At 44.5% G+C, this 17,773-nt stretch overlaps 1 protein-coding gene across 2 annotated transcripts in view; it reads right to left on the reverse strand.

Moving 5' to 3' along the window:
* SGSM1 (small G protein signaling modulator 1) overlaps window positions 1-17,773 on the reverse strand; it is a 351,523-nt gene that overhangs the window by 79,208 nt on the left and 254,542 nt on the right. For both annotated transcript variants that reach the window (XM_073629552.1, XM_073629541.1), the window contains 2 exons: window positions 15,288-15,426; window positions 4,661-4,725 (listed from right to left, as the gene is read on the reverse strand). In XM_073629552.1, coding sequence (XP_073485653.1) covers window positions 4,661-4,725; window positions 15,288-15,426 — 204 coding nt within the window. The remainder of the gene's footprint in view (window positions 1-4,660; window positions 4,726-15,287; window positions 15,427-17,773) is intronic.

Genomic DNA, 17,773 nt, shown 5'->3' on the forward strand with positions numbered 1-17,773 from the left:
TTGCAATCATATTTCCCCCACTATCCTGACAGCACAGCCCCCTTGCAATCACAGACCCCCCCCCCCACATCACAGTTCCCCTTGAAAACACAACCCCCAACATCACAGCCCCCCCCCCATATAACAGCCCCCTTTGCAATCACAGCCCTCCTCCTCACATGACAGCTCCCCCTAAACACAATCCCAGCCCTCCTTTAAACCAAAGTCCCAAATGCAGTTACAGTTCTTCCCCCTTTATAGTCCTACCCTTACACTGCACAGCAGAGAGCAGAGGCATGGTAGGGTGGAATCCTCTTCTGTGTGTACTCACGTGCCGGCCGTCACTGCTGCTGTTGAACTCACAAAGAGCAGGCCAGCTCTTCTGGTTAACAAGCGAGTGATTGGTTGCTAGGACCGCCTAGCGTCCTAGCAACCCAACACCAGCTTATTGAGAGGTTGGGCAGCTCCCCCCGCTCCCCCTGTAGACCCACTGTATCCCCTGCCTCTTTCCTGCTGTGAGTTTAACAGCAGTGGAGGCGGCAAGCAGACGAGTACACACAGAAGAGAAATCCTCCCTGACGTGCCTCCTGCCCTCTGCCGTGCTGTGAGTTTAACAGCAGAAGTGGCGGCGGCAGGACAGGAATCCACTCAGGTTGCCAAGTGGTGCCGCTGCAGTCCAGACAGGACTGTCACTCGTGGTTCGTGGTTCGCAATTTAGTGATACCTGCTGTAAAGGAAAAATGTCTATACTTACCTATGCTATAGGTGAGCCGGTCCAGTCACATGATCTCTCTAGCGATTGGCTTCAGAGGGAAGCGGAGAAATCACCAACAGCTGCAGTGCCTGGGCAATGACGTATGCTTACTATGGGGAATCTGTTTTCGGCTGTCCCTCCTCTACACTGAAGCAGGCATTGGGAAACTGTCATGTGACTGGATGAGAGCGGCCTCAGATTAGGTAAGTATACAGATATTTCCTTTCACAGGGTAGATAGAATGGGCTTGGAATAGGGGTGGGAGTAGGTTTAAGCTTAGTTTGAATTTGACTGGAATTCCACTTTAGGCTCTTCTTGACCTTTAATGTATAAACCCAACTGTCATCACATTTTTACTGACATATTCATTCCTGAAAAGCTATGTAAATGTGCTTACAGACATTTATTTTATACTATTGTAAAAATAAGGCAACAGGGTGGTCTTACTACTAAATATTAGGATTTTTTGTTTACCTGGAAAAATCTATTTCTTGGCATACATCACAGGACACAAAGGGCTTAGATATACAGGACTACTTGGGTTATGCCACCACCTTTAGGTGAATGGACACTCCCAGGCATAACCCCTCCCAGATCAAATAAGCCTCAGTTTTGTAGCAAACAGTGAGAACACAGACAAGAGGGGTGGAATTGCCCTGTGATGTACTACTCCAAGAAAATTATTTTACAGGTAAGCCAAAATCCCTCATTTTTTTTCACAGAGAGGTCTGCGGTATTCATGGCAACATCGGATGATCCAAAACACTGAACACAAAGTTGGTAACAGAGCAACACAGCCAACATATACTAGAGGGGGGCTCAGTACAAATCCACATGCAAGACCTTCAACCCAAAACTAGAATCCACAGAGACATGAACATTTACCTGGTAACACTTAGCAAACGTGAAGAGAGGGCCAGGTAACAGCCTTACAAGTTTGATGTTGAATGGTCAGGAAACACTGACATACTTGGTGGAATGGACCTTGACTTGGAAAGGAGGAGCTTTGCCCTTTGCAGCATAGGCCTGAGAAAGGATTTAATAAATACTTCTAGAAATTGTGGATTGAGAAGCAGCCTGACCCTTACAAGCATCCTCAGGTGAAACAAATGAAACCAGACTGTTGAAATTAAGCTGTAGACTTCAAATAAGAACAAACAACACACAAGCAGTGAAGCAATCTTTCCTTAGGATTAGTACAATAAGATGGTAACACAAACCACCTTAAGTTGGAAAGAGGACCGAGGCCTTAACACCACCTTATCCTGGTGAACAATATAGAAAGGTTCCATGGAGGCTAGTGCAGCCAACTCTGAGACCCTATAAGCCAAGGAAAAGGCAAAAACAAAGACAACTATACATTTAAGGAGCAAAAGGGGAATCTTTTAAAGGGTTTCAAAAGTCTGCAAAAGAGACTAAACCAAGTTAAGGTCCTACAGAGACAAGGGGGACTACACAGGCCAAACAATCCATCTGACACCCTGCACAAAGGCTTTACCCATAGAATGAGACGCAACAGATGAAAAAGTATGACCAAGGCAGAGCTTTGTCCCTTGATAGTACTTAACCACTTGCCGACCGGCTCCTGTACATATACATCAGCACTTTGAAGATGGATATCTCGGTAACGGCAGCCGCTGCTGCCACAACCGAGGTATCCATCTCTTTAGGAGGCGGTCGTGTTTATGATAATGGTGGTCTCTGCAGTGGATTCGCTGCAAGATCATCGTTATCGGCGGCAGGAGAGGGGCCCCCCGGGCCCTCCGCCACTTACCGGAACCGTCGGCAGCGGCGGAGGTGATCGGGTCCTTGTCGTGGCTGGGTATGGAGACGAGTGAGGCTAAGATGGCCCCCACCCATCTCCATACCATAGCAGGGCGGAAGCGACATCATAACGTCACCGCCCATACGTCTTTAAGGCACATTTTTTCAAATTATAAAATTTTTGGCATTTTTAGTCCAAATATGAGATCTGAGGACTTTTTGACCCCAGGTCTCATATTTAAGAGGACCTGTCATTCTTTTTTCTATTACAAGGGTCGTTAGAGCGAGAGCAATAATTCTAGCCCTAGACCTCCTCTGTAACTCAAAACATGCAACCTGTAGAATTTTTTAAGTCACCTATGGAGATTTTTAAGGGTAAAATTTTGACGCCATTCCACCAGCAGGCGCAATTTTGAAGTGTGACATGTTGGGTAACAATTTACTTGGCGTAACATTATCTTTCACAATATAAAAAAAAATGTGCTAACTTTACTGTTGTCTTATTTTTTTATCCAAAAAAGTGATTATTTTCCAAAAAAAGTGCGCTTATAAGACTGCTGCGCAAATACGGTGTGAAAAAAAGTATTGCAATGACCGCCATTTTATTCTCTAAGGTGTTAGAAAAAAACAATATATAATGTTTGGGGGTTCTAAGTAATTTTCTGCAAAAAAAAAAAAAAAAACTGTTTTAAACTTGTAAACACCAAAATCTCAAAACGATGCTAGTCTTTAAGTGTTTAAGGCCAGAGACATCTCCACACCAGACTGAAGAAATGGCAAAATGCTCCCCATGACATACAGCCGGGGATGAATCCTGCCAGCCTCACAGCAGGTGAAATAAAACTTCTATGTAGGCTAGCATGCATTCCTGAAGTTCAACTTTGCAAACCTTGAGGAGAGTAGGGATAATAGAGTCAGATAATCCCTTAACCCTGATGACTAGGGCTTCAAAAGACATGCCTTCAAAGCCATAGACTGTAAACCAGCTTGTCTGCCAAGACATTTACAATGTCTGGATACCACATTATTCTTGGCCAAATAGGAGTGATGAAAATCACTGAAATTTTGTCCACCCTTATCTTGCCCAAAAAGCTACAGGGGAAACTGATCTCAAAGAGTCACCGCTAAGTTCACCTTGTTTTTTTTTTTTTTTAAATTCCAGCTCTCCTATGTATCAATATACCATTAATGTACCACCGCAGAAAAGAAAAAGCTTTCAATAGGTCTAAGACCAGGCATTACTTCAGCTTCCAGTTTGTTGTGTAAAAAACTCCTCCATTACTTCCTGCTACCTGTGCCTCAAAATTGGGAAAACCGTTAAGACACAGGAAGGAGTTTACCAGCTGACCTCATTAGCACACACTCTACACCTGCCCTCCCCCACCAGGAGATTGCTACCACCCACCTCTGTGCTCACGCAATCATTATTAGTCTATATATCATTATCTGTTCTCACTAAATAAACAACCAGTGATTGATTTTTTTTTTTGTTCCTTCATCTTGGAGGTGTGTGCAGGCGCTGCCAAAAGCAATGCATTCTGGGAGATGTCTACAAGAAATAATGGAAGCAAAAAGCTTTTTTTTAAAACTCAAATAGGCAGGTGAAACGTATTTATTTTTGGAAAAAATACACTTTAATGAATTAAAAAAAAAAAAACCTAAACAGTAAAGTTAGCCCAATTTTGTTGTACAATGTGAAAGATGATGTTACGCTGTGAGAATCGTGATCTTTATTCTAAGCAAAAAAATTGTGATTCTCATTTTAGCCAGAATCATGCAGCTCTACTGAAAAGGTTAACTTAGCCTTTAAGGACAAAAACCCGACTAGCTTGTTGTTGAATCTGGACGCCAAGAAATCCACATATGGAGTCCCCCCAGTGCTGACAACTTCTGCAAACACCTCTGCATTGAGAGCCCATTCTCCTAGATTAAGTCCATGGTAGAGATTTTCAGAGAGAAGGCACATCCATCACCCAAGGACACTAGCTAAAAACAGAGGTTAAGTAGAGCTGGAAGGGGATTCTTGACTTTTTTTGGCCAATGTCCATTCACCTGAAGGTGGTAGGAAAATCCAAGTAGTAATGCATATCTCTAAGTCCTCTGTGTCCTGGGATGTACGATTAAGAAACATGTATTAAAGAAAACTATCTGGCACATACTTACACCCATAGAAGGCTCTTGAGACAATCTGATACTTCATATTGTCACATAACATTTTGAGAGGAGCCCTAGAAAGAGATTTAAATTTAAATAAGTTAGTTACTTTCAGTAATAAAAAAAGATGATGGAGGACCAATAAATACAGGATGTGTGTCAGGATATCAGGATATACAACCTGGATATAGCAGGTTAGATAAGCATTCCTACATCACGTTCTGTTTAATGTGCTGCACTCATACATACATACACAATGCCAAGCCATTCCCTCATGCACAAGAGTGATAGCAAGCTGCAGGCAGCTGTACTGTACCCAATATCACCATATCCTAAATTAGTAGCTACCCTCTGTCCATATGCCCCTGCTTACACTATTGCTAATCCAAGTGTGACCTCTAGAGTGCTTTCAAAATGGTGTTTTTCAGTTTTGTTACACTACAGCCTGGAATTAAAACTGCTTTTTTTTAGCTTTGTAGCATGTGATATACACAACATCCCTAGGACTTTGAAGGTGCAAAATATTTTAATTGTGACAGAAGCAATAATTAGACAAAGAAACAGAAATCTTGAGTGTGCATAAGTATTCTTTCGACTGGTGAGAGCATCTCCAACAACTTTGAGGGTTGTTCAGATCCATTTTATGAACCCTGCAGAGGGTAAAGTATCTGTGCACTATCTTGTATTGGATGAGTCTGTCCCAGAGAAAGTAGTTGTTTAAAGGGAGAGTCTCAAATATCCAACCAATCCTCCTCATCAAGGTCGGGTATGTCAGCCAACCATTTACACCAAAGGGAGATCAAGTCCATAAGACTAACCATACATAAGTGATTATATAAAACAGACATTGGTTTTGCTGAGCATTCGGAACACAGAATTTCCTCATGGTCTGTCATGGAGAGGACCACAGGTGAGTGAGAAAATTGGCAACTAAAAGGATGAGATAATTGCCAGTTGTCCACTCCTGTGAGGAGTACAGCAGAAATTGCTAGAAAGAGTTTCTTCATTTAGAATTATCTGGCTTGCTTCTTTCAAGGTTGCATGACTCCTGGTGTCTTGGTGGTTGATGTAGGCTATAGCTGTAGCATTGTCTGATTGCACTCTGATTGTGTGTCCTGGCATAAGGGGGGTTAACATTGCAGAGCCATTCTTATAGCTCTGAGCTCCAGGATGTTGTTTGGGAGCTTGGCTTCCACCGATGACCACTTTCCTGGAACACTCCTCCCCAGCCCAAAAGCCTGGCATCTGTGGTTATCACTTTCCAGTGATACGGAAGAACGACTTTATCATTGTTGGGGCTTGAGATCCACCAAGCTAGGGAATTCTTTGCTTGGCTGGATAGGATCATGGGTAGGCCAAGAGAAGGAAAGTTCGTTTTCCATGCCAACAGGATGTTGTGTTGAAGAGGTCTTGTGACAGACTCACCCGGGACAGAGGCTATTGGAGGGGACTGAACGCAAGCCTCTTGCCCACCGATTATGGGCCCTAGCATTTGGGGGAATGGTGCTCTCTGTGAGCTGTATGCCTGGGGACCCTGGGGTTGGTGTTACTTTGGATTCAGCTCCATGTCCCCCCAAAACACACAGACTCTGGAACCCGTTATATGCCATATTAGAATGATAAGACTGAATTATACTGTTGGGACACATCCTGTGAGGAGATGCTAATGTCATCAACTCCACTCACCTGTCTGATGTCGGCTATAATGTGTTTAATGTAAATAAGTTTAGTCTAGGTTCTAAGGGTATTCAACTCATTGTTGTTTGTTCTAATTAACCCTGTGTTGATGTTTATGGTAATGAATGTTAATTGAATGAGCTGATCACATTGTCCTCTATACAATGTAATTAGCTCCAGCTATTGTGTTTATACTACTGTGTGAAGCTCGGTGCCCACAAGTCTGTCATCTGGTCTGGGTAAATGTTTTAGTAAATTAGCTCGTGTTAATTAGGTTAGCTTTGAGTCAGCCTGGTGTATAAATGTGTGTGAGATCTCAAATAAAGAGTTAGTTCTGATGTACTCCAAGACTGGTGTTGTCTAGTTCTTGGGGGTTCCTATAGCCAGATCCATTGGGCTCGTGTTCCAGAACTTAGGAAGCGGTATACTGACGGAAGCACTCAAGCGGAGTGTGGGACGTTTCGTGACATTGGTGGCAAGCAGCGGGAAAGCTTCCTGCAGTCTGGGACATCCAAACCTTCAACTGGATCCAAGATCAGCATAGCAGACTTCAGTCACCCCAGCGGAGATATGGACCTGGCATCAGAGTTTCCGGGGCTGCTGCGGATCATCCTTTCAACATACACCAGGACTGTGTCTGAGGATGAATACCTGGAGCTCAGGCAGCTGATTCGGGTGAAGCTCTGGATTGGAGTCCTTCAGCTCGCTGGTATAAAACAGGGCAAGTGCTTTCCGACCCAAGAGAAACGGGCCAGTGACCAACGGGCATTGCGGATGGCATTCCTGGGAGAGCGGCCCCAGGAGCAATGGGTGACTGAGTTGGACAGGCTGGTCCAGCAGGAGATAGAGCTGGACAATCGTTATCGGGCTCTGCAATGGCACGCAGAGGAGGGATATTTAGGGGAGACAACAGAATACTCTCCGGAGGGATATGACTTTGGCGGCCCTGGATTGCTGTGGGAGAGCCTTACAGATCATTTTATGTTTGGCGATGAAGGGGAACCTGACCTTGAGGACCTGAGAGAATACAGAGAGGCTATGCTCGGTCTTGCAGGGGTCTCAGAGCTCAAACCTGATCTGGACCATTTGCTAAGGAAGGAACAGCATCTGGAAAGGGCATACAGGAAACTGCTAGAACAAGTTCAGCAGCATGCCAGAGAATCGGCAGTGGAAAATCTGAAGATTGCCGTCCCCAAACCTGAAGTGCTGACCACAGGGCAGAGTTCTGCTAACCTCTGTCCAACACTGATAACATCTTCTGGGTTCCATGAACAGGAGATGGTGAACCTCTATCCCCAGACACCAGTTATAGAGATAGGGGATTTAATAGACTTTTCTGCTGAGGAAGAACAACCTGATGAGCCTCCAGCAGAAGAGCTGGTATTAGGGCCAAACTTCACTGTGCTCTGCCCAGCACCAACAGCAGTATCTGTGGAGTTACAACAAACTTCTCCAGCAGAAGTGCTGGCAACCGGACAGAGGGTCCAAGACCTCTGCCCCACACCTGTGGCAGTTTCGGAGGCCCAGGGTGAGAAGGTGGCAATCACTTTCCAGCAGCAGATACAGGGGGAGAAGGGAGAGGAGGTGTGTGTTGTCCCTCCCCAACAGTTGGCCAGGGTGGAGGAAGCGGCCTTCCCTCCCCAGCAAAGATCAGTGCACCTCGGAGACAGTACCATAGACATGTCGTCCAAGCAACCAGATGAGGGAATGGAAAAGGAAGCAGCCAGCTCACCTCCCCAATGGCAGCTACACAGTTTGGGAGTGGAGGAAGCCAGCCTCCTGCCCCAACGGTTAGCTGGAGCGGAGGATGCGGAGTCCCCAGCAGAAGTGCTGGCAACAGGGCAGAGTGTTACCAACCTCTGCCCAGCACCAGCAACAACTACAGAGTTCCAGGGAGGCGGGGCAGTCGGCCTCCCTCCCCAACAGTTAGCTGGAACAGATGGTGTGGGCTTTCCAGCAGAAGGGCTGGCAACAGGGCCGAGGACTGCTGGACTCTGCCCTCAACTAACAGAGGATGGATTTCCTGTGAAGGTGGATGGGACTTCAGTCTCCACCTGTATACCCCAGGGATGTTGGGCAGTTGGCCCAGATCCCCAACAGCATGACAGAGTGAGCCCAGTCACCCTGTCTTCTCTCCAGCGGCAAAAAGGACTCCAGGGAGAAGGGCCAGTCCAGGCCTCTCCCCAGCGGCAGATATGTTCTCTGAGAGAGGCAGAGGTTGGCTGGGTGAGTAATGCTTTGTTTGGAACAATTTATTTGGGGTACTGTGTGGGTACAGGCATTAGAGGACTGGAGCTACTTACTAACTTCGGAGTCAACCCGTCTGGGGTCTCCTCCTGTGTTAGTCTCCTGCTGAAAGGGGAGAAATGTGACAGACTCACCCGGGACAGAGGCTATTGGAGGGGACTGAACGCAAGCCTCTTGCCCACCGATTATGGGCCCTAGCATTTGGGGGAATGGTGCTCTCTGTGAGCTGTATGCCTGGGGACCCTGGGGTTGGTGTTACTTTGGATTCAGCTCCATGTCCCCCCAAAACACACAGACTCTGGAACCCGTCATATGCCATATTAGAATGATAAGACTGAATTATACTGTTGGGACACATCCTGTGAGGAGATGCTAATGTCATCTATAATGTGTTTAATGTAAATAAGTTTAGTCTAGGTTCTAAGGGTATTCAACTCATTGTTGTTTGTTCTAATTAACCCTGTGTTGATGTTTATGGTAATGTATGTTAATTGAATGAGCTGATCACATTGTCCTCTATACAATGTAGGAGACGGGACGACTCCTATTGGAGCTCATGTTAATTAGGTTAATTAGGTTTTGTTTGTATTGTTAATTGTAATTAGCTCCAGCTATTGTGTTTATACTACTGTGTGAAGCTCGGTGCCCACAAGTCTGTCATCTGGTCTGGGTAAATGTTTTAGTAAATTAGCTCATGTTAATTAGGTTAGCTTTGAGTCAGCCTGGTGTATAAATGTGTGTGAGATCTCAAATAAAGAGTTAGTTCTGATGTACTCCAAGACTGGTGTTGTCTAGTTCTTGGGGGTTCCTATAGCCAGATCCATTGGGCTCGTGTTCCAGAACTTAGGAAGCGGTATACTGACGGAAGCACTCAAGCGGAGTGTGGGACGTTCCGTGACAGGTCTCAAATGAAATTGAGAGAATAGAACAACCTTGAAGGAGGCTAACATGAGACCCAGAGCTCTCATGGAGAATGTCAAAGAGGCATCTTTTTGACCTCAAGTCCCTAGCATGAGCTCTTAGAGAATTCTTCTCTGGAAGAAAGACTTATGGCCTGTACACACGATCCAAAAATCATACAAAAAATACTGCTTTGAAGCGATCATACGATAATCGGATCGTTAGTACAGAGCTTTCGAGAACTGATCGCGACAGAGTTCATCCGATAGTTTCCGATCTGGCAAGCAAAAATTATTCTCGTACGATACCAGATCGTATGATTTTCATTTAAGAAGTACAATTGTCATCAGAAAATACAATACAAATACACTACAACACATGGCATCATTTCCGATTTTTTATTCCGTCGTATGAGAATTTTCGGAACTTTAGAAAGCTCTTCATATTCGATATGCGACTAGCATGCAAAAAAAAAAAAAAAAGCGGACGATCTGTCATCCAATTTTCCGATCGTGTGTACGGGGCATTAGGTTATGAAAAGGATCAAACTCAAGTATTCCAAGCGAAGAGAAGATTGGAGAGTTGATTTTTGGAAGTTGATAACCCAACCAAAAGCTCAAAGCATTTGAAATGTCCTGGAGACAATTGGAGATAACTGAAAGGGAGAGGAGTCCATAAGGAGGTTTTCTTGATAAACATTGATCTGGATGTCCCTAGTTCTTAGAAGGGCACAAGGACCTCTGTGAATACTCCAAGGGCAGAGGGTGGGCTAAATGAATAAGCAACAAACTGGAAGCAATTGTCTGCTACTGTAGAGTGTAGAAAGTGCTGATAAGGTGAATAAATGGGAAAATGCAGATAAGATCTTGGACATTTACAGATGCCAAGTATTCCTCAGGTTTCAGAAAAGGCAATAACTGACCTTGCAGATTCCATGCAAAATTTTTGGAATCTGAATGTATCCGTTAAGGCATTTTAGGTTCAGGATAGGACGTTATCTCCTGTTGGGTTTTGGTACTGTGAATAGGTTTGAATTGAATCCAAGCTATGAGTGATTGAGCTTTAGCACAGTTTGAAAAGCTTACACTATAAACTGAATATATACTATATTACCAAAAGTATTATGACACCTGCCTTTACACGCACATGAACTTTAACCAGTTCCGGACCAGCCGCCGCAGTTACATTGCGGTAGGTTGGCCCGGCTGGACGAAGCGTCGTAGCTATACATTGAGCGTGCGCTCGCTAGGCGGCCATGATGATCGGATTCGCTTCAGAACTGATCAGTCTCCAGGCCCAGGCCAATGATTTCTGGCCTGGACCTGGTGATCAGTCCTGGCAAATTAAATCCTTCCCCTGCCTGTGTAAGGTAAACACAGCAGGGGAAGTGATGTCATCTCTCCTCGAGGAAGTCTTTTCGTTCCAGAGAGAGGAGAAGACATCTCAGAGTAAGTGCACCAACACTACACTGACACCAGTACATGTAGGTACACTTGTCACTCCCCGATCGCGCCCCCCCCCCCCCCCCCAGTTAACCCAGTGCAGTGTTCATATTTTTTTTGATCACTGTACTAGTGTCATTAGTGACAAAAATCAGTGTTAGGGTACTTAGTGGTAGGCCCAGATAGGTCTAGGGACCCCCTAATAAAGATTTAACCCCTTTGATCACCCCGTCACCAGTGATCATTGTATTAGTGTTACGGGTGACGCTGGCTAGCTAGTTATTTTTTTTATAGCGTCAGGGCACCTGAATAAAGGTTTAACCCCCTGATCACCCGGCGGGTGATATCAGTTAGGTTTTAGTGTAAGATAGGGTCTGCGTTGCCCCAGGCAGCGTCAGATTAGTGCCAGTAGCGCTAACACCCACGCACACACCATACACTTCCCTTAGAAGTATAGTGTCTGAACGGATCGATATCTGATCAGATCTATACTAGCGTCCCCAGCAGTTTAGGGTTCCCAGAAACGCAGTGTTAGCGGCATCAACCCAGATACCTGCTAGCACCTGCATTTAGCCCCTCCACCCAGCCCAGCCCACCCAAATGCAGTATCAATCGATCACAGTCAAAAACCTTAAACACATAACTGCAGAATTCGCAGATCCCTGGGAACGTTTTTTTTTTTGTAGCATTTGAAGCAGTCGCTGACAGTGAGGAGCCCTTTTTTCCTTTGAGTTTCACTACTGTACCAGTAAATTTAGAGACCAAAATGTCAAATCGAAGGTACAGTAGTGAAGAGGCCTACACATTTCTGAGCATGACAGATAGTGAAGAGGAAGTCACTCATCTGTCAGATTCAGGCTCAGAATACGAACCAGTAGACAGCAGCGGCACCCTGACAGATAGCTCTGATGACGGAGTAGTGGTCCCTGCCAAGGCCAGGCGTACCCGACCCCGTTCTGCTGTCGTTGAGGTGCAAGAACCGCAGCACTCTCATATGGAGTAGAGAGCCAGTACTAGTGCTGCTCATCCTTCTGGTGAACTGGCAAGTACCAGCGGCCTAGTACATCCTGGTCGTACCTGCAGCACTGCAGTAACACTTGGTGACGTGGCAAGTCCCATAAGTGCAGTTCAAGCTGGTGAGGTGGCTAGTACGAGTAGTGTCCCGCAGCCACCAAGAAGAAGACAAACACAGGCCCGTCGAGCCCATAGTGCCCTTCCTGCTGCATTTGCCAATCTGAATTGGGAGCCCACCACTTCTGCAGCACCCGTACTTCCCCCATTCACTGGCCAACCCGGAATTCAGGTGGAGACAGTTGATTTTATGTCACTTGATTTTTATTCACTGTTTTTCACGGAAGATCTCTATAGATCTAATGTGGACCAAAGCAATTTATATGCTGGTCAATTCATCAGCGCTAATCCCCAGCTGACCCTTGCCAGAGATTGGAAACCTAATACGGTTTCCGAATTTAAGACCTTCCTGGGCCTATCCCTTCTCATGGGCATAACTAAAAAGAGTGAGTTGCGGTCATATTGGTCCACTGACCCAATTCACCATATGCCCGTGTTCTCTGCCTCCATGACCAGGACACGATACGAGCAGATCTTGCGGTTCATGCACTTCAATGATAATGAATTCTGTCGTCCTCGGGGTGACCCTGGATTTGATCAACTCTACAAAATTTGGACCCTCGTAAACCACTTCAACCAGGAGTTTGCAGCCTTGTTTACTGCCGACTAAGTTGTTTGTGTTGATGAGTCCCTGATTAAGTTTTCTGGTCGCTTGTCTATCAAACAGTATCTTCCCAGCAAGCGTGCCAGATATGGGGTCAAGATGTATAAGCTCTGTGACAGGGAAATAGCCTATACATATAGTTTTATGGTCTACGAGGGAAAAGATAGTCAAGTAGAGCTGGAGAACTGCCCAGACTACATAGGGAGCGCTGGTAAGATTGTGTGGGACTTTGTGTCACCCTTATTCGAAAAGGGATACCACTTGTACGTGGACAATTATTACACTAGTGTGCCACTTTAGTCACTTTTTGATTGTGGAATTGGCACATGTGGTACCGTGCGATCTAATCGCCGGGGCTTCCCCCAACGGCTTGTAGAATCCTGACTTAGACAGGGGGAGAGAGCCTGCTTGAAGTGTAATAAATTGTTATCAGTGAAGTGGAGGGATTCACGGAATGTTTTCGTTCTGTCCTCCCTTCACGCAGATACGACAGTCCAAATTCCTACGGCGATTGGTGTTGTGAAGAAACCCCCCTGTGTCCATGAATACAACCTTAACATGGGAGGGGTGGACCTCAACGACCAGTTGTTGGTGCCGTACCCAATTGCCGTAAGGTGACGCTGGTTTCAAAAAAGTGTCTGTATACTTATTTCAATCGGCTCTGCTGAACGCTTTTGTGTTTTACAAAGCTTCAGGACGAACTGGACCCTTCCTAAAATTCCAGGAAGAGATCGTCACAGCCCTTCTGTTTCCAGACGGTGCTATGCCCCACCTTCCCAACGCAAATGCAGTCAGTCGACTGCATGAGAGGCATTTTAGGTATGTCCTCCCCGGTACCCCTGCCCAAAGAAAGAACACCCCAAAGAAGATGCCGTGTTTGCAGAAAACACGGATTTAGGCGTGACACCTGCTTTTATTGTCCCTCCTGTCCTGACCAACCTGGTCTCTTCATCGGTGACTGTTTCAAACGCTACCACACACTAGTGGAGTATTAGCGTAAGGTACAGCACGACACAGTCCTAGGGCATACTAACACAGGGTCTCGAAAGATGAGATGGCCATCACATTTTGAGAGACCCTAATCTGGAACGTTCACAGTTTACAGTTATTATAAAAGTGAAAAAAAAAAAACACAAACACACAAAGGAAAATATAAAATAAAAAAGCCAAAAATAGTTGTGGTTTTATTCTTCTTCTCTCTCTCTATTGTTCTCTTTCTTATGTTCGCTCTCTACTGTCCGCTCTATTGTTCGCTCACTATTGTTCTAGATCTATTGTTCTCTGTTGTTACTGTATTTTAGAACTGTAATGTTTCATTTTTACTATGTTTTATTGTATTTGCTTTGCAGGTAAGGTATGTCTTACTGTTATACTGTAATGTTACTTGTTTTTTATTTTATATGTTTTATTGTTAACCATCATTGCTTAGCAGGTACGGCATTCAGCTGCAGGGTTTAATTATTCTGACAGCAACAGCGTTTGCTCCCACGATACATAAAGCCGTGACTCCAGCGTTGTCGGAAGTGATTTCACCACCACAGTTAAAAAAAACAGCATATATGCCGAAGCGGTGGAGTAGTGATTTGCTTCTAACATTAGGGGCGGATTGCCCCCATGCTTCGGCATATATTTCTTAGGCACAGATTGCGTTAAATAATGTTTTATTGTTACTATGTTTTATGGTATTTGCTTTGCAGTTATGGTATGTCTTACTGTTATACTGTAATGTTACTTTGTTTTATTGTTAACCATCATTTGCCTAGCAGGTACACCATTCAGCTGCAGCACTGATTTATTTATCTTGACAGCAACAGTGTTTGCTCCCACGATACGTAAATCAGCGACTCCAGTGCTGTAGGAGCTGATTTCACCACCACAGTTAAAGAAAAAATGGTGCATGTATGCCCATCATTAGAAGTGGGTGGATGGTTATACCAGAATGATGCCTGCAGGTTTAAGTATCATCTTGGTATCATTCTTTTCAGCCAGTGGTCGGCTTTCATGTAAAAGCAATCCTAACCACTAATTAGCCTCTAGGCTGCTTTTACAAGCAGTGGGAGGGAACGTCCCCCCCCCCCCCACTGTCTTCCATGGTTTTCTCGGGCTCTCCTGTCCCAACAGGGAACCCGAGAATGCAGCCAGTGGTTCCGCCAGCTGACCAGAGACCAGAATGGCTCCAATCATCTTTATGGCCTAAGAAACCGGAAGCTACAAGCATTTCATGACTTCATGACTGATTTCGTTAGTTACATAGTAAGTGAGGTTGAAAAAAGACACAAGTTCATCAAGTCCAAACTATGTGTGTGATTATATAAAAACTAGTTAGTGGTTTAGACGAGCAGAGATTTTGTTTGTTTTATGCTATGAACATAATGTACAAAGCCCTCTTTTAAACTGTGTTTTCTGCCTTGCTGAATAAAAATAAAGCACAACCCTGCTTAGACTGTTCCTGGGAACACAGACACAGACACTATACATTATATATATATATATATATATATATATATATATATATATTTATAAACAACATTATATTGTAGGTCATTGTGGAATTTGATCAAATATTATTTGTGTTTTAATATTGTGATCATATTCAGATTAACAGGTAAAAGTGCTAGTTACCAGCATAATATACCTTTCATGATTGCAGCCATTGGCTGGACCCCCATCTGAAGAACCACTCTGTGAACATGAGGAGCAGGAGGACTTGCGTGTACTGGGCTGCCACATAGAAGGTAACCCAACCCCCTGAGGATCTATAAAATCCTGAGGCACTGTGAAAGAGGAAAGAATAGAAAAAGATTATAAAATTAAATTCCTCTCCTACAGCTTAACACTCTACAGTTTTATTTAGCACTGGAGAAAAGCTACTGACAATAAATTGGCTTGAATAAGATTTTTTTTTTTTTCAAAACTAAGGTGTGTGCTTATAATTCACTGTGCAAATCTTTTAAGCATTGGCACAGTTGTCACAAATAACTAGTGGCATAATGTGGTGTTTTCCCAAAAAAACCCAGTCAGAAAATTGCTGCATTATGGCTTCTAGATGCATGAAGTAAACATATTACACAAACTCCATTTATTATATGTGACAGCTGTGGAATGATTGAGACATTTGCACATGGAATTTTTGTACAACCTTGTATAAATAGACCCCTATTATCTGAGTAATTACATACATGCTAAGATAACACTATCCATCCTGTAGAGAATTGATTCAATGTAATGCCTAAAGGAGTAGCAACTAGTAGAGTCTTGCAACCTGGCTCCCCAACTTGCCTTGTTGTTCCTTCCTGCTTTCCTTGTCGATGGATTCTCCTGTTATTAACCTCCTGCCTGGAATACAGACTGTTTCTGGGTTATGCTTCTCTGCTGTCAGCTTTCAGACCTTAGACTGTTTCTGAATAACCATGTACCTGCTTTTACTTTGGACTGTGTCTGGATAATGCTGTATACTGCCTATGCTCGGTCCCTTTTGCAAATAGGCCAGAATTTATAGCATTGTGTATCAAGACCTAGGGGCAACCTAGTACTGGTAAGGTCTGCTTACCCTAATTGAATTTCACCCACCAGCTATAGTTTCTGACCCAGGCATTGAGGCAAGCACCAGAGAATCTCTATAGCAACCTTAACCACCTGCCGACCGCTGCACACCCATATACGTCAGCACAATGTCAGCAGTGGGCAAATGGGCGTACCTGTACGTCCCCTTCAATTGGCAGGGCTAATGGGGGCACCCGCCACGTACAGTGTGACCGTGCATGTGGACTTGAGGTCCGCCGGTGTCCCGGCGATCGTGTCACGGAGCCACAGAACGGGGAGATGTCTATGTAAACAAGGCATTTCCCCATTCTGCCTAGTGACATGACAGAGATCCACTGCTCCCTGTCATCGGGAGCAGTGATCGCTGTCATGTCAGTGGTAGCCCCCCCCCCCACAGTTAGCATCACTCCCTAGAACACACTTAACCCCTTGATCGCCCCCCAGTGTTTAACCCCTTCTCTGCCAGTGTCATTTACACAGTAATCAATGCATTTTTATAGCACTGATCGCTGTATAAATGACAATGGTCCCAAAATAGTGTCAAAAGTGTCTGATGTGTCCACCATAATGTCGCAGTCACGATAAAAATCGCAGATCGCCGTCATTACTAATAAAAATGCCATAAAACTATCCCCTATTTTGTAGACACTATAACTTTTATGCAAACCAATCAATATACGCTTATTGTGATTTTTTTTTACCAAAAATATGTAGAAGAATACATATCGGCCTAAACTGAGGAAAAAATTTGGTTTTTTATATACTTTTGGAGGATATTTATTAAAGCAAAAAGTAAAAAATATTGCTTTTTTTTCAAAATTGTGTTTGGGTGTAACGTCGCATGGCCGCGCAATTGTCAGTTAAAGCGACGCAGTGCCGAATCGCAAAAAGTGCTCTGGTCAGGAAGGGGGTAAAATCTTCCGGGGCTGAAGCGGTTAAAGAGTTAAAGATACCTCAGCTTAAAGGAGGTGCATGAGGACTTTCATCTTGTGTTTATTAGCTCATGCAGATATGACATTTTAAATACATGAATGAATCATACTGCTGACAGGTAAACTATAGTTTTTTTTACATTTTTAAGTTTTGAACAGAGTGGGAAGATTAAAACCTCCACCAGGTTTTTTTTGCTAGGGAAATTCTGCTTTACTTTCTGTCTCACAGAAGCACCTGACGAAGTTTTGGGAGGAACAAAACATATGTAGACACAGGAACAGAAACCACCCCCCCTCCCCACCCCCTGATGCACCATATGCCCAACCACCTGAGAGGAACAAAAGGAAGTAACCAGCACGGGACTTGCTGGCATTGGATGACCTGTGGCTGGCGATATAATCGTAGCCTGGCTGGAGTGAATGGACGTACCTCAGCTGTTGTGCAGTGCACAAAAGACCTAGTTCACAGCTCATTGTAGAGTCTACATAGGAATGACATGCTTGCGGTATTCATTGAGGAGTATCATCTGTTCTGAACTACCTGCATGACCCACAACGCAGCCGACCTAACTCCACCCATCCAGCTGCTGTGTTGATTTGGAGCATCGGAGGACTGTGATCGCTCATCTATAACAAGTCGTCATTT

Source organism: Aquarana catesbeiana, linkage group LG01 (genome assembly GCF_042186555.1).
Source record: "Aquarana catesbeiana isolate 2022-GZ linkage group LG01, ASM4218655v1, whole genome shotgun sequence".
Lineage (NCBI taxonomy): Eukaryota > Metazoa > Chordata > Amphibia > Anura > Ranidae > Aquarana > Aquarana catesbeiana.